Source organism: Camponotus floridanus, unplaced genomic scaffold (genome assembly GCF_003227725.1).
Source record: "Camponotus floridanus strain SB8 unplaced genomic scaffold, Cflo_v7.5 scaffold51, whole genome shotgun sequence".
NCBI classification, from domain to species: domain Eukaryota; kingdom Metazoa; phylum Arthropoda; class Insecta; order Hymenoptera; family Formicidae; genus Camponotus; species Camponotus floridanus.
Window position 1 is genome coordinate 781,866 of NW_020229670.1, and position 24,179 is coordinate 806,044.

Genomic DNA, 24,179 nt, shown 5'->3' on the forward strand with positions numbered 1-24,179 from the left:
GTAAAAAACATTTAAAAATAAATCTAAATTACATATAACTTTCTTTATAAATTAAATTAAATTATATAAAAGTTATTTATATATTTACATGTTTTAGCAGTTTTGCTTATTTAATAAATTTATAAACAATAAAATACACACACACACACACCACACACACACACACACACACACACACACACATATATATATATATATATATATATATATATATATATTTATTTCTTTCTTTCTTTCTTTATTTATTATTTATATGCCACATTATAACGGATAAGTTATGTACAACAGTACTGGCCGCCGAAATTTCTGTGCATCTGAAACTCGTCACTGCTGAAACTCATCGCAAAAAGGATGTTATAAACTTTTTGCAACTATGCAATATCGGCTTACGATTACTATGACGATCAATCGAACAGCTATAAAGCGAAAACGGAGGCATAATGTTTCGTCCTTGTGAGTTTCGTGAAAAAGTGAAACAATGTATAGCGTATAGATTATAGATTTTACCAAGAATATAGATTTTGCTTGTGAAAGCGAATAACGACGTATTAAATCACGAAACGAGTTCGATTCAATTTCGCATACTCCAGTTTTATCGTTTTTGCAACGCGTTTTTCTACAGCTGTGAATGACATTTCGCGCGGAGGAGCGGAATTTAGAGCTGAGTGCAGTCAGGCAAGATAGTAGTTGGACGGTAAATTAAAAGTGCATTTATGTGTGAGTATCGATTTAAACATTCCATGCTCGCATTCGCTAAAAAAGAACTCCAATAGTAATAATTTGTCATGAAAAATTACTGAATTTAAAACACCATTGATATTTTTATTTACTACTTTTATATTCAAATTCATAATTGATATTTGAATAATGGTCGAATAAATCTATAAACTCGTACTTGATAAATTCATTCTATCATTCGAGAAGGTATATCGTGAAAAGGTAATATATTGTACACAACAATGTATATGAGGGAATAAAATATTTGATTATTCTTCTATTATTCATGTTATAAACACATTTGCAACATTAAAATGGGGCTGTTCGATATACGAACATTCTCATTTTATTGTTACAAATATGTTTGTTTTTAGTTCTGATTGAATCGTTAAGGATGTTTTGTATGTACAATCCCAGTAAAAAGTAGCTGAAAATCAATATTGATGAATATATCCACTTTTGGTGTATTTTGAGTAAGAAATTGTGTAGAATATTACAATTTGATCTTAGCTACAGTGCAGAGATGTATTTTTTAATATTTATTGCGTTTTTACTGAAATATTCCGAATTTTGTTAATCGAAATGATTAACTTTTGGCAGAGAATTTCGCCTTGTGACAGATACATGGCTAACTTCATTGAATTATATTTAATATCTTTTTAACTAGTTAGTACTTATATAATATTATTTGACCAAATATTTCCTCTGTATCTAAAACTCTTTTGCAAATTTTAAACAAATTTTGAATATTATTTCCATGTGTTTTTGTCATTTGAATCGACGTGATTATACGTTTTCCATAAGAATACATGTTAATTCGGTGCAAATTAAAATCCTTATAACTTGTGAACGCTTTAGTGAATCGATTTAAAAATTGTACTAAAGATTCTAAACATATGTAAGGACATACTGTGCAATTTTCATTAAATTCTCAATATTTTGAAAATAGGTACAAAACATCCTTAAATATCAATGAATTATTTCTTGTATAATTCAATTTAATTAAAATATTCGGCACTTTACATTAACATTTATTCAACGCATAAATAAAATCCCTAATAATATCTTTCATATCGTTTTGATTTTTATAAAGCTCCAAATTTTACGAAGTGAATTTGTCTCCCTGCGATTTCTATATATTTTTATTCGAGTAAATTAATTTTTAAGGATGTTTTGTATGTACAATCCCAGCAAAAAGTAGCTAAAAATAATATTAACAAATATCCACTTTTGGTGTATTTCGAGTATGAGAAATTGTGTGGAATATTACAATTTGATAGCTACAGTGCAGAGATGTATTTTTTAAATATTTATTGCGTTTTTATTGAAATATTCCGAATTTTATTAATCGAAATGATTAACTTTTGGCAGAGAATTTCGCCTTGTGACAGATACATGGCTAACTTCATTGAATTATATTTAATATCTTTTTAATCAGTTAGTACTTGTATAATATTATTCGACCAAATATTTCCTCTGTATCTAAAATTCTTTTGCAAATTTTAAACAAATTCTGTATATTATTTCCATGTGTTTTTGTCATTTGAATCGACGTGGTTATACATTTTCCATAAGAACACATGTTAATTCGGTGCAAATTAAAATCCTTATAACTTGTGAACGCTTTAGTGAATCGATTTAAAAATTGTACTAAGATTGTACTAAAGATTCTAAACATCTGTAAGGACATACTGTACAATTTTCATTAAATTCTCAATATTTTGAAAATAGGTACAAAACATCCTTAAAACGAAACGTCCAACTCTTTGCGATAGAATTATAATAAAATGATGATCGCATTCTTTTGTTACTCGTTCGTTTTACTCAACCCCGTAACCAACCATCATCGCGCGGCAATAAACGTACAAAGCAGCATCGCGTTAATCCAATTTTTACGACGCCATGACCCTCTTTCTCCTGCGCGACGTTAGTTTAAATTGCGGAAAAGCGCATGAAAACCCAATTTTGCGAGGTACCGGGTATCACGTACAACAGCTGTAACCCAGTTTCGACGGACATGCGTCTCACTGTGCGCAAGACGTGAATGAAAACTGTTGTGTCACAGTCTTGCGTATCTCGACATTCTTCCCTTGTCTGTCTTCTCGTTTTCTTATCGTACCTCTTTCGTTCTTCGATCAATCGTTCCATGCTCGGCTTTTTCCCTTGACTTTCATGTAATTTCAGTGGATACTTCACTTCTGAGCAACTCAAGAAGAGTTGTTGAAATCTCATTTCTCATCTGTACTACGTACTTCGCTTAGTCGTCTTACGTACAGAAACGTAAGAGAAACTAATTTATTACTTAGACAACGTGCTACTTTGCTAGAAATAAACACAATTATCGGCATGTTAAACCAAGTTTCTTCCATAATCGAAAGGATTAAGAAAGTATTTACAATTTCCGACAGAGAAAGGTATTTAAAACAAGCTTCTGCAAAAGTCTCTTTTAATATGTAAAAAATAGCGTGTAATTAGATCATTATTACGTTAAAATATGATCATTCATTATGTCAATATATAATTTAATTAAAATAGTTGATATATTGTACTCAATTGGAAAGCCATTTATATTACGTTCATCTTATAAATGTAACAAATATCATGAAATTTTAAAAAGAATCAGTTAAAGAAGGATAAAGAGACGATGTAGCCTTGTGAAATAATTATAAAAATTGCAAGGAGATGAAAAATCAGACTTAAAATATTAAAATCAAATCGGGAAAGAAGTTAAAAATATCAGAAAATTTTTCAATTATTTAATGATTATAACTCTTTTTAAAAATTCGGTAACTTTTTAGTATAATCATTATGCGCATTGTCCGTTTGTTAGAAGCATTCAATTTATTATACAATGAAGTTAACTAACTGGCGAGTTTGTGCATTACCTTCAATTCCATAGACGATGAACTCTTGAAGCGATAACCGAGCGTAATGCTAACTTGAAAATCGATATGGTTGTTTACTCAAGTTGCACAGTGCATGAACATTACTGCGCATATCCAACTTTCTATATTATATTTCTATATAATATTCACCTTGTCTATCTTGCTAAAATCGGTTAATACGCCATACGTCATACGCTACGTCGAAATAACATCCGCAGTATTATCACAGTGGATAATTGATGATAGTCACGACACGCGTGACAAATATATATTTCCGTTTAAAAAAGAAAATAAATATATTACATAAAACAAATTAAAATTATCCATTTAATAAATTTAAACAGGCAATACAATAATAAAAAATTTACCTTTTTTCCTTAAAAATCATATATTCTTAGTTTTTATTTTCGACTGTTCCAATTGTGCAAATTTTAATTTTTACGTTTAATTTTCCCCGGATATTAAGGATGTTTTGTATGTACAATCCCAGCAAGAAGTAACTGAAAATCAATATTGAATATATCCACATTTGATGTATTTTGAGTAAGAGATTGTGTGGAATTATTATATTATTAATTATATTATATTAATAATTATATTATTATATTATTATATTATATTAATAATTATATTATTATATTATGTTATTATATTAATAATTATATTATATCACAATTTGATCTTAGCTACAGTGCAGAGATGTATTTCTTAATATTTATTGCGTTTTTACTGAAATATTCCGAATTTTGTTAATCGAAATGATTAACTTTTGGCAGAGAATTTCGCCTTGTGACAGATACACGGCTAACTTCATTGAATTATATTTAATATCTTTTTAACTAGTTAATATTTGTATAATATTATTCGACCAAATATTTCCTCTGTATCTGAAACTCTTTTGCAAATTTTAAACAAATTTTGAATATTATTTCCATGTGTTTTTGTCATATGAATCAACGTGATTATACGTTTTCCATAAGAATACATGTTAATTCGGTGCAAATTAAAATCCTTATAACTTGTGAACGCTTTAGTGAATCGATTTAAAAATTGTACTAAAGATTCTAAACATATGTAAGGACATACTGTGCAATTTTCATTAAATTCTCAATATTTTGAAAATAGGTACAAAACATCCTTATTAAATTTAAACAGACAATACAATAATAAAAAATTTATCTTTCTCGCGTTTCTTCCTTAAAAATCACACATTCCTAGTTTTTATTTTCGACTGTTCCAATTGTGCAAATTTTAATTTTTACGTTTAATTTTCTCCGTTTGGTATATATTAAAAAAATTGTATATTAAAAAATGGTATATTAAAAAAATTCGAATAATTTAAAATTGAATTTGGGTCAGTGATATTTTTGTACAGATCGCTAAACATTTACAGATTTGTTCACGGAACATCACGAATACAGATCTGAATCTAATCTATTCGGCGAAGCGGTCATCCATCCAGTGGATGCCAAAATTCGAAAGTCCGAGCGAGCCGAAAGCGCAGCGCGTCACTTGACAGCTGCATAATGCAAGGTTACGCGATCATGCACGTGGATTATGATCTGTGTCAAGTCGGTTTAATTTTACATGCTACGACGCCATACTGGTATAGCATCGCATTTCTCAAAGATTGGAGGGCGTCACCTTCCAGAAATTTAGTACCGTCGAATCGTTCAACCGAAATTAGACCCGCTATTACGCGCGCATACATCTTATCAATAATTACCCATTTCCTTCGGATATGGGTGCCAACCCCGGATATATCCGAATGATAACGATACCGACACCGCTAACATATAGATCGGAAACTGATCTGTGTAATGTAGTTTGGGAATTAAATCTGGATTAACTCTACGGTGAGCCGACCAATTACAAGGATTTCGTAGTTAATCTCGCTTCAACTTTCAGCTCACGTTGTAGAAATCGACGTCGAGGGCATGCTTGCTTAAACATCTCGGAAGCGGACGGATTTAATGCGCCACCTGAACCTCCAATGCAAAACCGCGATGCAAAACCCTCATTTAATGAAACTAAATCAGGCCTATTCGATGAGACGGTAAGCCTGCACTTCTTTAGATTTCAGGTCCAAAGGCTCCATCTTTTTTTTCTAATACGAAAAAATGTTTACTATGTCTACTATACTAAACTAAATGTACAGCCAGGAGGGTGGCAAATATATATATTTTATATTAAAGACAAGAAATCGATTTAATAATTTACTTAATATATACAATTAAGTATAATCATAATATGATTTTTGCAAAATTTATAAGATTGTTGATACGTTTATAATAGCGGGAAAAGCAATTCTTTTACGATTGTCCGTTTTTTCACATGTACAAAACGAATTATAACTGAATCTTGATCTGACAGAAATGTATGAACGTTTTCTGAAACTCTTCTCCCTTTTCTTTGCCGCGCGCGTTTCAACAATTCTTTCCGCATCTTTTTCTCAGCCTCCTCGTCGCCGCATTGACAGAAGCTCCTCAGCTTGAAAAAACTGCTTAGCCTGGCGGTTTCGTTTTGCGATACTTGGCGTATCGATCGCGCCAGGTAGGTTGGTCGTACTGAATTAAATATACCAGTAGATACCTCGTGAGACGGTCGCGACGGATATTCTGTAACTCGATAAGTCCTAATGCGAGAAATAAGACTCGTCTCGTCGACTTAAAGATGTCGTAATTGTGGCTTCGTATTTCTTATTAAATTATAATTGGAGATTATAAAATGTATAAGCGTTATATTATATATTTTAATTATTTTCATAATCTCTTTTCGATTTAAATTTTAAATTTTTATTTTATCTTTTATGATATACAATTCTATCTTCCTTCTTTTTTTCTTCTTCTCTAAATGAGTGTTAAAATAAAAACAATTACTGTATCAGTGTTAAAATAAAAACAATTACTGTAAGTAAGGTAATTATTACTAATTAATAAAGCGAGCTGAAGATAAAATTAAGGAACAAATCAAATTAAGGAAAATTCTCAAAAAAAAAAATAATAATAGTTGTATACATGAACATAAGAGTAACTCTTTTTCGATAAAAGAGATCATTTTTATATGTATTCTTTATATAACGATTCTTTCGATATTATTTTTATTTATTTTCGAGAAATTGTTTTTTATTATCATGTCTTGACGTATACAAAGAAGTAATATATCTTATACGTTCTCCTTTATATTGCTCCCGCAGGTATCTCCTTTTATCGGATCCAAAAAACGAGGTACCTTGAGATTTTTCTTCTTGCCTTGCCCATGTACTATGGCCATTCCTAAGTCAGAAGCGAATATATAGAGAGATACAATAGGGATCCTATATAACTCAATATATACATATAATACAAAAAGCCACGAAATGAAGTTAAAAGCCACTTCAATTCGAGAGTAGATAGTTAGAAAATCAATTTTTCCTTCTTTTATCAGTTGAATTTTCCATGATTATTATTTAATGTAATTCGCAGGTGTAATTTGGCTGTTATATGCAACTATGTCGCATAAAAATTAATAATAAATTATTGATAAGGAATTCCGGTTATAAATTTATATTCTTTCCACAAAGTATCAGCTTCACAATTTCGCTTTGAAATTCTTCAACGTCAACATTATGCCATGAAATTTTTTATTAATTCGCTTGGCAATTATTTTATCTTTCCTCGGGAAAAAATTTGACGTGCCAAATTCCGCGAGTACTCTTCGAGTTGTTGTAGAAACACGGCACCTTTCCGACGCTTAACGCGAGAAAAAAGAACGGTTAATGTACTCATAGTACTTTGCGACCTAAATAATGTAGTTTTATTTAATATATAATTATATACAGAATGTCCCAGTTTCTCACAACTAACTTTATCTACTCTTTCTTAATTTGTGGTATTGCTTTAATTTTCTTTTCTCCAACAAAATTTTAATTATGTGCATGATTTAGTTCCGCAAAAGTTAAATTTTTCCAATACTTTTATAAATCGCCTAATTTTTAGATTAAAATTTCATTAAAATAATATTTAACACAGAAAATCTAACTTTGTGCGATTTCTAATCACTTAGTTTATCATGTTCTTTTTTATAAAAAAAAAAGGATTGACGCATCAAATTGATCAAGCAAGCCATATCCAAAATAAAATATAAAATACTCTGGATACCCTGTATGTACAGGGTGTCAGGGCAATCTCTCTCTCTTCTCAAAAAAAGCTCTTGTAGCTTACCTCGAGAGTTTTTCAAAACACTATAAAAAAAGTATTTTTTTTTATCGAGTACTTTTCGAGTTATAAAGCTTGAATTAATCTCTTAATTTTACATAAACCATAAAATATCTAGTGAAATATTCAATTTTCAATTATCTTACCTTAATACTTTTATGTACAAAATAATGAGAGGAATCAATTGATATAAAGAAAACATATAATTGTTTCGAAGAAAAAATATGTAATTGTTAATTGCAAATTTTACATATTTTTTCTTCGAAACAATTATGTGTTTTCTTTACACCAATTGATTCCTCTCATTATTTTGTACATAAAAGTATCAAGATAAGATAATAAAAAAATGAATATTTTACTAGATATTTTATAGTTTATGTAAAAATTAAGAAATTATTTCAAGCTTCATAACTCGAAAAGTACACTGAGAAAAATCGTTTGATTATACCAACAAGACGTATATGAAGAAGGCATTTTGGTTAAATCAAACAAGAATTTCTAGTTATCACGATAAGACTCGATTTTTTATATCTAGAACGTTTAATAGATTTTACTATAAGGATTTGGTTAATATTTTCTGGTTGAATCTATAAAATTTCTTGTTGCATTAACTTCTTTGCTTGCCGCTAGGCGGCGAGCTACTCTTAAATTTACTCGTATTAAATATTTGCCATGAAATGTATATAAAGAACTAGTATTAACATTAAATCCAAAGTATTTTTTTTCTCTTACGAGCAGTAGTGCTAGAAAGAGAACGCTAGTTCTCTGATTGTGTGTGTTTGAGCTGCATCCTCTTCTTGCATTACTGTTTATCAGTTTAATTTCTAACAAACTGAACTTGAAATAATTTATTCAATAATCTGGATTGAGTTTATGCAATAATCGTTGGAATTCAGAATATTAAACAGACTTTTGAGATTAGATGGAAAAAATTTTAGATGACTTGGTGCTGGTGAGTTTAATATTATTAACTAGAAAATTTGGTAAATTTAACAGGAAGAAATTAATCAGATTCATCTGATAATTCCTGCAAGAATTCTGGTTCGTCCATTTTCCAACAGACATACTGGTTGAATCTACCAGAATTCTAATTAATACAACCAGATTTTTTTCTCAGTGTACTCGATGAAAAAATACTTTATTATAGTATTTTGAAAAGCTCTCGAGGTAAGCTACAAGACTTTTTTTTGGGAAAGATTGCACTGACACCCTGTATATATCTGTATATACGTAGCTGGCATATCGATCGATCGTATCTTCGTCGTGCTGAATTAAACATAGCCACGTCCGGGCAAGACATCAGTTGTCCTGTAACTCGATGAGCTTTAACGCGAAGGAAGTAAGATTCTGAGACACAAACTTGAGAACTGACAGTGAGTTGTACATTAAAACGACAATAGCAACCAATGTTCGACGGTTTATTCGCGTTTATATCAGCATCCATGCTGAAGAAACTTTTCTCGTGGATAATGTTATCTTCGCCGCAAAGGTAAATGTCAACGACGTTATTGACGGCTAAAGTGCATCGACGTGATGATCGCATTGAAACTTATCTTTTGCGTCAATGCAGTCAAGAGAACAAGAAATTTTTAGAGTTGCTACGAATACTCGATTGCCAAGAATAATCCCATCGGCTTTCTAAACGTTAGATCGCAGACGAATACATTTCAGCGGTATCACTATTCTCTTTTATTCCTTTTTGTCTTTCTATCTCTTTCTACTTCGCGCACATTGTCCGCGATGACGTAGTTCCGTGATAGTGATGCACTCCGACTTTCCTAACAGTTCCGTCTCGTTACCCGCTTTCATCGATGAAAGTAAACGCGCCGAATTGATTCGCCAGAAGCCGATTTCACGAAATCAGTTTAGGTATCAAATCGAGTTTGAAGAATGACCTTGTAACAAATTGCCATGCACAATCAACTTTGATTCAACTGTTGAGCAATATTAGGGAATTACTCCGGATTATTGCGCTATGAATTTATCGATGTAATAATTATTAAAATACTAATATAATAATTATTAATAATATTATTTATAATATATAATCATTAATTGCGATATCGATAAAAAAAAACAGTAATTATAAATTATTTTAAAATCTAATAAGAGAGAAAAAATATTACTACTAATATGTATTTATGCTCACAAATATTGGCAGAATATATGTGTAAAAAAATATTTAATATTACAGATGTAAAAATCCATCCAATACTATTTAAAAAAAGGAAAGATTAATTTTCAGAAAAAAAGAAACATTAATTTTTATACAAAATTCTTCTTTTCCAAGCTGCATTAGTTATTCTAGTTTTAAAATATTGATGTTATCGTGATCTACTATCCCATTTCCTTTGCAGAATACCGTGCATGCATTTTAACAAGCGACAGCATTTTAACAAGTAACATTGCGATATCTTTACTGCGTATTATTTAATAATAGGAGGGTTTGTATCAATATTATTCGCACAATAAAGGATTTGTGCGCGGATATAATAAATCGATCACATGTATGTGCAGCAAATGTAATAAGAAGTGTATGTTACGAAAAAAAGAATTTTGAATTTATTGCTTTTCCTTTTTCTTTATATTTATTTATCTTTGAGCTATTTGCATTTGTATATGTAACTACAAGAACTCTTGAAAAAAGAGAGAGAGATCTAAATATTTCAATCACATTATAAAAAAAGAAATAAATTCATCGAATTATATTATACTGACAAGAAAATAAACATTTTTCTTAGTCCATCCTATAATTTCTTATAACATGTGTGAGTTGCAATTATGGCGAGAATCGTTAAAAAATTTTAAATATACATACACATATGCACATATAAACGATTAAGATTAAATTTTGAACGATGATTTGATAACGTATTTTTCACGAAATTAACAATTTATTTATTAATAAATTATCAAAAGTAATTTCACCTATATTTTATTTATCTGAATTTTTGTATTCGCATATTTTCTTGTATATCTACGCATAAAATACTAATTAGAATATACTATATTCGAATTGGAACAAACTGGAGACATTAACTTCTAACACAAAAACGCGATACAGAGCGTTGCTTCAAAGTAGACCACACATCACATAAACGAGAGTTGGGGAAACAATTCATATAGTTGTCTACTATCTTGTCATTCATTCGATTTTTCCCTGCAAATACGTGTAGAGAGAGAAAGAGAGAGAGAGAAAAAGAAAAAGAGAAAAATATTATATATTTCAGAAACATAAATTTTACTATAATAAATTATAAATGTGAACTATTGAAGAAAGTCTAGTTTAAAAAGGTCTCGCTAGTAATGTCAGACAATGCATTTGCGCAGTCAACGAAATAAAAAGTTGGCGATCAGGGGATAGTTTAAATATTTGAAAAGTTCTTGGCTTCGAAACAAACGTACAGACGCAAACATATATTTTTCGCAACAGTCAAAAAACGGGAATTGATATGATAATGAGAATCAGCTTGACGTAGCATAAGAAATTTTCGCATAAGAAAACTAGAATTTGACGTAATTGAGTGAAAATAAATTGAATATAAAATGTAACGTAGATAAATATCGTTAATGCGAGTAAAGCTCGTATAAACAGTTGCCAACAGTTCTTGTTATCAAGTACTTTTTCTCTGAGTGGAGTTGTTGAACAAAAAATTTAAGAAACTTGGCCATCAAAATAAATCAATTATCGTCAACTTCTCATTATATTACATTACTGATATTCAAAAATATTTTAAATTAAAATTTAAATGTTTAACATTACTCGTGTGAATTAATTAATAATTTTATTCGCATGCGTTAAAAAAAGTTTTCTACTTATAAATATTTATAAATTTTATTCTAAATTTTATATGTTTAAAATATAGAGACACAAGAACGTTCGAATATATCAGTATATTGTTAAAGCCGCTAGCTTTATTCATTTTGAGAATCTTATAAAAATGTTATAGATATTATCATTTGAAATAAAAATAATAATTTAAAATTTAAAACATTTTTCATTCAATATTCATTATTTAATCTTCGTGTCGAACAAGTGACATTCTTTACTTACTCGAAATTATTATAAAAATCAAAAACTCAGTTGATGCATGAATTATTCTTTAAATAAATATAACATTTCTCTTATTTCTTATTTTTTAACTTTACTCTTTAATATTTTTTACAAACCGCTTGTGCTGCATATTAGTTTATAAAATAATTTCACAATTTATTATTCGTGTTTTTTTCTCTTATGCAATATTGTTTTATCTCTTAAAATGCAAATAAAAATCAGAAAGTTTAAATTGAGGGCAAATATGAAAAATGCTCAGAAAAATGTAATCAACACATTGCTTAATAAAATATCGCAATAAAAATGTATTCTATGATGAAAATTCTCTATGTATTTTAATATGAAAAGACATTATTTTTTTTTGCAATAACTACATAAAAATTTGACATCAATTAAACTATGTATGATATTATATTGTGCTATAACGCAAACTCTATTACCACAGATGTAAAACAAACTTCTCATTAAAGGGATTATAGTGTAAAATGTTATAGAGGATAGGCTCGCAAAATTAATACGAAACTTGTGCGATATTCAACCGCATATTAGACTTTATCGTAAAGTGGTAATGGTCAACGTGCTACCAGACAAGAGTCGACCGCTAATCGTCAAATACACTTATAACCAATGTCAAATGATTTCCTAGAAAAGAACAATTTTTTTACTAATAAAGCTATACACTCTCTCACATAAATGTTAAAAAGATTGGAAATAATTAAATTTGTTAAATTTAAAAAATGTATAATAATTAATATTTTATTACACTTAATTTCTTATTTTTTTCATTTTCTTATTTTTAAATTTCTTTTTTTTTTCATTTCTTCAAATCTTCTATTTAATAATATAAAAGAAATGTAATCAGAATGTAGACAAATATAATTCAGCTACAGATTATTTATCGTAAAGAATATTAGAGCATAATTTCGCCGGTGTTTCCATCAATAAATCCTACCATTTGCATCTTGCTATCGACTGGGATTGAAATCCGAGATTGGAAATACAGTAAAGTCCTTATTATCCGTAGTCGGAATATAGTTGCCATCTGTCGAATTTTCGATTTCGCATTACAAGACGCGATCCCTGATGTTTAACTCGACTTACGAGCTTAGCAAATTTTCGCAAGGCCATAGTATCGGTATCCCCACATCATTGAAAAATGCGGAATAAGCGCAAGATTCAATTTTTTCCTATAGCGATCGGAAAAGCCACGAAAAGCCATGTTGCTTCCCCTGGTCGGAACCCTCGAAAACCATTTCGACATAAAACCGCGAACGTAAATCGCACCACCCTCCCGATTTATGTTCTCGATAGAACGAGGGCCTTACCGGCTGGCTATAAAATTTGAATAAAGCTATTCGTAAATTGGGCGCAGCCTTCTCCCACCACCCGACTTAACACATTCAGCCGGGAGCAAGAGCGAGGGTGTAAGAAGCGTTCTTGGAGGGCGCGAGAAGAAAAATAACCGGAGGGAACAGTTACGGTGTCATTCGTAGAACGAAGCATTATTTCGCGAACATTGAGTCCCGAGAATCGAAAGAGAAAAAAAAAACTTTCGGCTCAGACCCGCTAATGACGAAAACGCACGTTTAGGGTGAAACACGCACTGCGTAGAAACTACCCCTCTACCTCGGGACCGATGCCGTGTCTGGTTCCACGAACGAGAACTGGGTCACCGGCCACGTACACTCGTACTCTCGTTACGAGCCCGAGGCTAGGAGTCTCGTGTGCGCGCACGCGCGCGTACACGTGTAAGTGGCCGCGAATCTACGTGTATACACGTTTCGTCACCAGTTTTCACCCTCTGCCGCATCCGGGACGCGCGATCTTCGGGGAAGAAATAGTTCGGGACGCGTGGTACAAATGGAAACTAGGGTTGCACAAGATCCAAGACAATATTTGCAAAAAAAATTGTATTGGTATTGAAAATTTTTAAAAATTTTAATCTTGTCTTAATCTTGGAGCGAATATTGGTAGCAAAAATCTCGTCTTGTATTGTCTTGTCTCGATTTTATTTTTTATCTAATATTAAAAAATTATTTAAATAATATTTAACATAAGTTTTGTAATATAATTTGAAATAATTATTACTATTGTATTATATTTTAATTATAATTATTACTATGTAATCGATATAAATGCCGTTTATTTAATATATTTATAAAAAAATTAGTTTTAAGTTATAAAAAAATATTTACTGTTTCATGGAAAACAGAAATTAATAACTATTTACAGGCTCTAAGGGAATGTGCAGATATAAATATTTTGAAGTGGTAAAAAAATCAGGTTCATATTTATCCCACATTGTCAAAAATGGCTCGAGACATTTTAAATTCAACTGCCTCGTCCATGCCAGTAAAAAGACTTTTCTCGATAGGAACTCTGACTATGTCAAAAAATAGAACCAGATTACAAAGTAAATCTTTAAAAGCACTAATGTGCATCAATTCCTGGGTAAAATGCTCTCTAATGTCTAAATTTGCGAGTTTGATTTCTAATTTATAAAAATGTTATATTGTATTAATATTAAATGTTTTTAAATTTATTAATATAAATGTTTTTATTAAATAAAATTTTTTTAAATTCGTATATAGTGATTTTTTTTTTTCATTTACAAATATAAATATTTTAGTTTTTTTGATAACCAATAATCTTGACAAGACTTGATCTTGTCTTGAAATTCAAGACAAGACAAGACAATATCAATACTAATCTTGGTATCTCGTGCAACCCTAATGGAAACGAGGTCCGCGACGAAATTTTTGCTGTGATATCGAGTATTCAGATCGAGATCGAACTTTGAAACTGAATTAGATTTAAACGACAGTTCGATGCCGACCCAAATTTTCGGTAATGGCATTTCGTGACTGGTACGATCTGCACGGAACAGTTTTTAATCTGTATCTCACTCGACGCCTCTTCCTTCCTTCCTCCTGTCGACGCTCTTATCGAATTTTCTTTGAAATCGGTTTCCTACTTTCTTCGACGTACAATCTATTTAATAGAATCGTATTTGATTTTCTAGAAACCCAATTACGAATAAAATTTAATGGAGAATTGTAGGAGAAGAATTTTATCAAGCTCGATAACTATATTTGTTGTACAAACTTCAAATCGAAAGGTCTTTTTTAATTGGAATTTTTCTTGTAAATGTTGTAAGCAGCAATTGTAAAATTATAATAATTTAGAAATATATATATATATTGCTATATTAAATTTTTTAAATATAAAAACAAGTTCAATTACATAAATTATAAAAATCATTTTCCAGAATTATAAAAATCATTACGACAGAAAATATTTCAAATTTTTTCAGATAAATATCTTGAACGTGAATTTACCTGCTCTATTTGAGTTTATTATTAGTCCTTGATGTTATTATTAGTTTTTGAAGGCCAACAAGCATATACAAACAAGTAATGTCAACGTATCCGTTATTCAATATTCAAAATTCTTTATATTTAAACAATAATAAACGTTATTATTTTCTTGCTTAAGATTTTTTATTCTCGCGTATAAACAAAATTAATTATTGTATTGCAATAATATTGTTAAATCACTGTCAAATATTTTCTAAAATAATTAGATATATAATCAATTCAATTCTTTCTAAATCAATATATCAATATAAGATAAAATATAATGTAAATAAAAATAAAATATAAATAAAATATAAATAAATAAAATATAAATAAAATGTAATATGTACACGGTTATATGAAACAATAGGAAAATCATAAATAAGACATATATATGTCATTTTAAAACGTATTGTGTTTCTTGTAAGCCAAAAAATAAAGAGATAGCAAATCTTGGCATTGACTATATGATGGGAATAATAAAATAATTAGATTTACAGAAAATGTAGAGAATAAACAGAAATTTTTTAAATAATATTGATATTATCTCTATTAATAAATTTTTCCTTTTAATTATATTAATAAAATTTATTAATTCAGTATCGCAGGAATCGATAAAAATGATTTATAAATAACGAACGCAATGAGAGAAATATGACACACACAGAAAAAAAGGACATTCTTATTTTGAAAATATATTTAGTTTTAACATGAAAATCTTGAAATGAGATTATACCGCGATTATAATTTAAGAAAAATATAATTGCTTACTTGAATGAAGCTACTTTATATGTATAGTTCATCGAGAAAAATATACTCTCATGATTTAAGATTTAATTTTCTTGAATGGAAAAGAAACAATGTTGGATAGAGAAAATAACATTTTTCAATCAAAGATTATAATTTTCTTAAAGTAGAATTAAATAATTATATATTCTTGAGGTGACAATTGCAATATTAAAATAAGACAGTATATTAAGATAATATTGTTGAAATTGAAAATTATTAAATTCTCCTAAAAGGATTAGAAATTATTGCGTATATACGAAACAATGAACGCGTTAGTTTAGGTATCTAACTTTTCATTTGACACTTCCTTTTTTTCTGTGTAGGTCACACGCGAATTAATTAAATTTAAATTTTTTATCGCACGCCAGTATTTTAATTCCGACTGCCCATCATACATCCCTCCAACGCAAACATCTGACGCGAGGAAACACGCAATAATCAAGCAACAGACTCACCAAGATGCGTCCAGTGGTGGTCTGCCCGGAAATCAGTTCGCCGGCCCAGTCCTTGGCCTCGGTCATAAAAGTCCCCTCGAACTCCTTGCCCTGGCGGGCCGTCTTCTGCTCCTTCTGCTTCGGGTCATTTGGAGATAGTTCGGGCTCCTTGCGACAGCAGAGGAAGGCGAACGCACGCCAGAGGAGCACGATCAGCAGCCCGGCAAGGAAGGTGAAGATGCTCGACAGCAGGAAGCACCACCATTTCCGCTCCTTGAGGCAGTCGTCTACCGGGGGCTGCTCGGTCGTCCCTTCGGTCGTCATCCCGGCGGATCTCTGCTGCCCCCGGGTCACACATTCACCGGCGGCTATCACAATCAGCGGCAGCTGCGACGGCCAGTAGGGCGCACTTTATGCGCTTCATAATTTCGCGCCGCCTCCGCGTCCTCGCGATGCCGCCAACCGCGAGATTTCAGCGCGCGTTAACTGGACAATCATCGAGATCTCTTTTTCTATCTCCTTCCTTGTCACGCACACTCCTGGCGCTCCAAAATTGCTTCCCTCTCTCTCTCTCTCTCTCTCTCTTTCTCTCGCTCACTCGCTCGCTCTCGCGCGCTCTCACCCTCTCAATTTCTCAAACACACACACATCCATCTTCTCGCACCCTCTCTTTTTTCCTTCTCCTCTCTTTCTTACCCTCGTTTCTTCGATCCTCTTATATACGTCTGTATCTACTCGCTCCGAGAATGCTTCTTCCCTCGCTCTCTATCACTCGATCACTGTCGTCCTGGCGACGCACTGTCCGATGACTCGCTGTTTTACACGAATCTGCTCCAATAAGAAGGTGTATCGATGTTTTCGTTGGGAACACAGCACCGATCCAAACTCGGTGTCCTCGTCCTTGACGAACGCGCTCCGCTTTCTGCCCCCGTAGCCAAGTCGGAGCACGGTTCCGTTCCGTTTCGTTTCGTTTCGTTTCGTCCTGACGGCGAGGGAATCGGGCCCGCGATTCGTTCGCACCACGTTCGGCGGCAGCTGCTGCCGCCGCCGTTGATATCTCGCGAGGATCTCTCTCAGTCCCGCGAAAGAGAATCTGGAGCAACGGAAAAAACAACAGGAAAACAATCCACTGACACCACCACCGCCTGTTACACTACGCGCGCTTTAAATACATAAGTACGATGCGACAGATACTTCCGTTTTCGTGCTTATATATATATATGTATATACTCGCTCGTATATTTTTATATATATGTATATTTTTTTTTTTAATTTCTCTATTTATAATATGTAAGTGTACGCGCGTACAGGGTGAACGTGGTAAACGCGATCGAAACGCGCGACGACGACTATTTCTTTTTATCTGCGCCCGCTCCTCTTAACCTAATCGGCTGAGCACCACCGACGGCGACGACGACGACGACGACGACGACGACGAGGACGACCGAGTGTCCCGACGACCATACCACTGCTCCGCAGCAATCAATACGCAACAATGGACCGGGACCAATAAGCTCGGAGCTTATCCTGACGTAGACGCACGCTCCCTCGCTTCGGCCTACCCCCACCACTCCGCACGCGGTCAAATTAGTTCGGGCGCAATACGCGCGGCGGCGCTGCGCTCGCCACCGCCGACCGCGGCTGCGCCAAAACGGAGATAACTACTTCGGAATGATGTGCACGGCTTGTCGCGAGACGAGACTTACAAGCGCGCGATTATTCAGCCAGACTTTGTTATTTACATTTTTGAAAATTTCTTCCAAATTCCGTGATTTTTGCTCGGTTCGTTTCTTTTGCGTCTCGTCTCAGAACGGACTTTACATACATGTATATATTTAATAAAAAGATAATTGTAATTTAATAAAAAGAAATTTTATATATATATATATATATATATATATATATATATATAATCACATTTGTAAATTTATACCTAATTTTATTGTTGACATAATATTATTAATTTACATTTTATCTATATGAAATAAATATTTTTTTATTAATTCATAGGAAAGCAATATTGTATATATATATATATATATATATATATATATATATATATTTCTTTTTATTAGGGTTCAGATACGGGTTTGACGACACTTACGAAAATAATATCATGTACAATCTATTATCGATCGAAAACGAGGATTATTTCTAAGCAATTTGTCTATCTATGTACATTATGAGTTTTATGTGCTTCTTATAAAAATAAATTTTTAATTAATTTAAAAAACAAAAAAAAAAGAATATAGAAGCAATAAGAATATAATTCCTAGCTATGCCACTTATGTGTAATAAATTTTCTATTATTAAATTTTTTTTGTCTTATATACCTTGATGTAAATAATAAAGATTGTTATTTTAAACAAATATCGTTCCAAAATCAAGTGCTCTTTTCCTTGAGTTGTTATTTCAAACTTCTTCAATTCATGCAATTTTATTTTTTCACTATATTATAATCCACTAATGTCAATATCATACATAATTCGATATATAAATTTAACCTTATATTCTAAAGAGATTCCTCTTAATAATATATGATGTGATAATAAAAATGAACTTGCTTATCACGTTCCTTAAAAATTCTACTTTGCTAGAAACAACATGTATTTGAAAAAATAAAATTTGCGTTAGTAGCGTCATCTATTGTATGTTAAAAAACGATTTGATAATGTGTCGATAATAATACTGTATCATCCCAAATTTAAATTAATATAAAGTCACAGAAAGCTATAAAAAATACTATAAAATATTATTAAATTATTAATTTATTTTTAAGTATTACCTTTAAAATAAATTAAATAAACAATTTTGCTTTCCTGTGAATTAATAAAAAAAATTTATTTCATAGAGATAAAATGTAAATTAATAATATTATGTCAACAATAAAATTAGATATAAATGTACAAATTATTTTCTAAAGATCTTTATATATAATAAACTTGAATTTAGTCGACAATTTTATTATAAAACTGATTTTATACATTATTTGAAATTTTCACATATATGATATTTTCATATATATTTGAGAATGTTGTTGACTGCCGCTATAGATTTAAAGAAATAGGGCCTTGGCACATAAAAATACGTAAGTAATAAAACGTGAGCAGTAAGAAAATCGATCAATCGTGATCAAACAGTAAAGAAATCAGCCATATTAAAACGTAAAAAACCCGATTTGTTGATTTCCTTACTATTTACGTCTTACTGCTTACATATTTTTGTGTGCTGCAGGGCTCATAAGGCCGGGTCTACAATAGATAATTTAAGCCTTAAGAAATTGACCAATCACAGTCAAGTATGAAGAGAATACTCGGCTGTGATTGGTCAATTTCTTAAGGCTCAGGGCTTAAATTATCTATTGTAGATCGGGACTAATGGCGTTTTCGAATGGTCGGTTTGATCCGATCCGGAGTAGTTTACTAAACGTCATTGACCAATCATAGCCATTCTTCAGAAGAATGATGTCTAGTAAACTACCCCGGGTCGGATCAAACCCGACCATTCGAAACGCCAGAAGTCCCGATCTACAATAGGTAATTTAAGCTCTAAGCCTTAAGAAATTGACCAATCACAGCCGAGTATTCTCTTCATACTTGACTGTGATTGATGATCAATCTCTTAAGGTTTAAATTACCTAGACCTACGACCTAAGTCTATGATGCGAAGTAGTGTGTTCACGTAACAAAAAATTTTAATTGAATTGAATAAATCTCTGCAAAATGCCCAAGTATTTATATTTTGCTTATGGAAGTAATTTATTTGGTGATAAGTTACGGCACATCTGCGGTTTCAATGCAGTCATGAAAGATATTGGTTGTATAAAAGTAATTAACAAAGAATAAGGATGTATCTTTCTATTTGCTTTATATTTCTAAGTTTATATGTATATTGATTTTTATGATATATAATCATAACAAAATCAGATTCATATATCTTATTTTAAAAACTAGACAAAATCTCTAAAAAACTTTATATAAAATATAAGATTCTTTTCAAAATTAAAAATATATTTTTAATAATTTACTGCAAAAAAATTAAATTCTTAAAATTTCTAAAAATTTTTTAAAACTTGAATATTATAAATTTATAATTTATATTTACTATATAACATTATTTATCATACACACATACATATACACACACACATACACACACACACACACACACACACACACACATATATATATTTTTTTTTTATTAGAATTTTAGATTGGATTTTCAAAGATATTCTAAAATATATAATGGAGTATCGGCAACAATTGTACAAACAGAAAATTCAGTTGTATGGGGTGTAATCTGGGAAATCGACTACTGTGGCTTGTCTTCATTAAATAAAAAAGAAGGTGTTCAAGATAATATATGTCGTGTACTGTCAATGAATGTTGAAACTCCTAATGGTACAGTTCTAAGGTGTAGAGTATACCAACAATGTAATAATCCAAAGAAATATGTAAAACTAGCAGATCTTCCAATGGATAGGAGACCTATACCATTTTATCTGTATGTATATTTATAATTCAAAAACTTGATATTTTTAATATCTTTTAATAAAATTTTTATCTCAATTATAGAGATACATTATTGAAAGGGGCTCAAGAAAATAATCTTCCTGCTGATTATATAGAATTATTAAAAACTATACCACATAATGGATATGAAGAAGATGACGACAGGTATAAGCAAGTTATGAATATTTTTTGTTATAATGAATTTTATATAATAAATAATTTTAACTCTCTTATAATATAATATTTTATGTATATTAAGCAAAAGAGTATAATGTCTATCTGCTATATGTAATATTCCTAATATCTTTTTTCTGTAGTGATTTTGCTTATTGGAAGGGTACAACTATTGCGCGTGCCATGTTTTTAATGGGAGATTGATTGTTACAATACCTTTCACCTCAATTTTGTTGATAATGTCAATGAAGAATCACATATTCCAATGCCATCTCTGCTGTTATTTTGTCTAATACGTCTCAGGGAATTTTCAATTTGAAAAATTTGTCTTTTGTTCATCTAAAAATATTTGATGTATAAGTCAAATTAAAAATTAAAAATAAGGTACATAAAATAAGGTAACAAAAATTTATTATATGTATAAACAACTTTATGTGCAAAGATTTATATAAATATTTTATATAAATCTTTTATATATTATATATATTAATGTTTCAATATTAAAAAATATACACATATGATATATATTTGCATAAATATAATTCAATACAAGTTTATAATCTATATCAATTTCTGGCCACTTTTGTTCAAGCACATCTTTGTTTAAGCTTACTTCATTATTATCTATAAGATGATGTTTCACAAAACAAAAAGTAGCCCATAGTTCAGAAGCAAAGTGTGGTGCAAATGATGCAAGCATTATAATTTGAACAGCTAATGCTCGTTCATATTCGTGACTTTTTCTCAAACATTCTGCAAACTTTTCGCAAACTATGATTATAAATTCGCACTTATTCAGTACATTAAAATATTTCAATTTATAATTTAAATATTTATATATATAGACTATTACTGAATATTTATACCTGTTTGTAAGATCTTGCATTCTAGATATTGCTACTAAGCTGTTGTGTTTTTATTATGTTATGTGTTACATTTTTGAGAAAATAATTTCGATTATTAAACATATAAATGCATTGTGTTTAATATATTTAGGATCAGTAGATTCATTTTGTAGTTTTTTTAAAGATATGCAGTCACGTTCACTTTTAAATTAACACTGTACCATATGCGATTTTGTCAATTTTTTATACCAAGAATAGCTGCAATATTGTATGAATAAATTAATATTAATTATACTATATATTATCCCATAAAATTATGACTGTATAGCGGTTGACACGTGTGTGTGCATTTGAATGTATTGTGTGGAATGCTGTTCTATAAGTATATTATAAACTTGTATTTTGTTTGTAAATAAAGCTGTTGTGATGTAATTATTGTGGACGTGTATTTGTAAATTTTATATAATTTATAATTTTATTAAATATTATTTTATATTATAATTTTATATTAATATTTGAACAAAATAACGATAAATATTTAAATAAATAATATATCGATTGCAGGCGATGATCGCTGAAGATTACTGAAAAATTTTTGCATCTTATATCGAGACATTAAAGAGCTTATATTCATGTATTGTTACAAAAATATTTATAATTTAAAAATCTACTCGTAAGATCTAACATTATTATTGGTGACACGTGACTCTTGTTTATCAGATCAGAAGTCGAGAGCGCAGTATATTTACAAAAATGGCACTGGTCTATACGAGGTATGTTGTGAAATTGTGATTTTTATTAAAAAGTTATTATTTTATTAACTACTTGGTGTAAACAAAGACGTTTTTTTGCTTTTTCTAGACTTCTTTGTCGGCGTAATGTCGATTTTCGTCATTTTCGGAATCTATACATGTGCAGGTAAAAATATTACATAATATATAACCTTATCTTTTTACATAACTGTCATATACTGAAAAGAAAGATTTTTATAATCTTTACGCTACAAGATTTTTTTTTACCTCTCTCAGTCGCTAAAATAATTATAATTATAAGTTGCGTATATTAACTATACATACTGTTATATATACGTAACTTCAGAAAAATTCTTAGTCAGAAATTTTGTTTTCAATAGCAATAAAAATATTATGTTTTAGTCCCCTTAGCGCCGCAGTTTCGAATCCTTCAGGTATAACTTGTGAATCTCATGATGAGAAGAATAAGCGTCTAAAAAGACCAATGTCACCGCACTTGACTATCTATGAAATTCAATTGACATCAGTGCTCTCAGTAACGCACAGGACTACTGGTATTATGTTAGCCAGTTATGCAATGTTTTTAGGTTTAGGTAAGATATATAATAATATTTAACATACATCCTTTTATTTAGCTTAATTTATCTAAATAAATGGCTGGAAATAAACAAAAATACAAGTGATAAAATTGACATTTCTGTTTTAAAATAAATTTATGAATTTTTTTTCATTTTCCTTAGGACAAATTAATATATGTAACACAAACAATGTTTAAATTGATAACTATAACTTTAATATTCCAGGTACATTACTTATACCTGGTGGTATTCCCTGCTTCATAGAAACAGTGGATAATTTATGTTTACCTTTACCTGTATTGTATATCGGCAAACTCTTACTTGCTCTGCCTGCTACTTACCATACATTTAATGGAATGCGTCATTTGGTAAGAGATTATTTATTTGAAAATTAATAAAAGATGCAAATTCAACATGTATAAATTAATATAGACAATTCATAATCATTACTCAAAAGTCGATGCTATAATTTCACAAATAATATTGCACAATTTTAATTGTATGCTAATTAAATTAATATATAATTCTATAAATTTACAGGCTTGGGATTTTGGAAAGTTTCTAACAATTAAGGAAGTATATAGCACTGGATATTTAGTATCTGCATTAGCAGTGATTTCTGCACTTGCACTTGCAGCAATGTAAGTGTCACTTATTATATTAGGAAATAACTTTTCTTTAAAATTAACTGTATTGCCAGACTACTCTAAATCTACATTGTATTACAAAATTATACCAACAACATAATAAAATAAATTATTGGAACTATCATGTACTTTGTATATAAAAAATTTAGCTTTTTTTAATATTATATGCCAATTTAAAATTGAATAAGTATTATAGTTATGATTTTAAAATGTTTATATCTATAAATAAAATAATGTACAT

General features: G+C 30.3%; 3 protein-coding genes across 45 annotated transcripts in view; 2 read left to right on the top strand and 1 right to left on the bottom strand.

The window, feature by feature from the left end:
* The window catches only part of LOC105258647 (calcium-activated potassium channel slowpoke), a 114,173-nt gene extending 96,200 nt beyond the window's left edge, over nt 1-17,973 (bottom strand). For 16 of the 43 annotated variants that reach the window (XM_011270018.3, XM_011270059.3, XM_011270022.3 and 13 more), the window contains exons 1-2: nt 17,128-17,972; nt 16,453-16,917 (exon numbers count right to left, since the gene is read on the bottom strand). In XM_011270018.3, the coding sequence (XP_011268320.1) occupies nt 16,453-16,755 (303 nt within the window). In that variant the 5' untranslated portion in view covers nt 16,756-16,917; nt 17,128-17,972. Of the gene's footprint in view, nt 1-16,452; nt 16,918-17,127 lie in introns of all 43 variants that reach the window. The other 27 variants (XM_025412481.1, XM_011270057.3, XM_011270045.3 and 24 more) reach the window with 2 other exon arrangements.
* A 2,099-nt stretch (nt 17,974-20,072) lies between these two features.
* Nucleotides 20,073-21,501, top strand: LOC112639212 (gamma-glutamylcyclotransferase-like). The gene is made up of 4 exons (XM_025412483.1): nt 20,073-20,258; nt 20,636-20,934; nt 21,006-21,107; nt 21,260-21,501. The coding sequence occupies exons 1-4, from the start codon at nt 20,154-20,156 to the stop codon at nt 21,318-21,320; spliced, it is 567 nt and encodes a 188-aa protein (XP_025268268.1). The 5' UTR covers nt 20,073-20,153; the 3' UTR covers nt 21,321-21,501.
* Nucleotides 21,502-22,605: 1,104 nt separating this feature from the next.
* Nucleotides 22,606-24,063, top strand: LOC105258646 (succinate dehydrogenase cytochrome b560 subunit, mitochondrial). The gene is made up of 5 exons (XM_011270016.3): nt 22,606-22,734; nt 22,823-22,879; nt 23,116-23,306; nt 23,517-23,659; nt 23,832-24,063. The coding sequence occupies exons 1-5, from the start codon at nt 22,715-22,717 to the stop codon at nt 23,934-23,936; spliced, it is 516 nt and encodes a 171-aa protein (XP_011268318.2). The 5' UTR covers nt 22,606-22,714; the 3' UTR covers nt 23,937-24,063.
* Nucleotides 24,064-24,179: the final 116 nt, after the last annotated feature.

What these genes read in the sequence shown, in the direction of transcription:
- LOC112639212 (XM_025412483.1), top strand. Translation starts at nt 20,154, where the DNA reads ATGCCCAAGTATTTATATTTTGCTTATGGAAGTAATTTATTTGGTGAT. An exon ending in AAGATATTGGTTGTATAAAA is followed by an intron (nt 20,259 to 20,635) that starts GTAATTAACAAA and finishes TTTTTTTATTAG; the next exon opens with AATTTTAGATTGGATTTTCA. An exon ending in TATGAAGAAGATGACGACAG is followed by an intron (nt 21,108 to 21,259) that starts GTATAAGCAAGT and finishes TTTTTTCTGTAG; the next exon opens with TGATTTTGCTTATTGGAAGG.
- LOC105258646 (XM_011270016.3), top strand. Translation starts at nt 22,715, where the DNA reads ATGGCACTGGTCTATACGAG. An exon ending in ATGGCACTGGTCTATACGAG is followed by an intron (nt 22,735 to 22,822) that starts GTATGTTGTGAA and finishes TGCTTTTTCTAG; the next exon opens with ACTTCTTTGTCGGCGTAATG. An exon ending in TTAATGGAATGCGTCATTTG is followed by an intron (nt 23,660 to 23,831) that starts GTAAGAGATTAT and finishes ATAAATTTACAG; the next exon opens with GCTTGGGATTTTGGAAAGTT.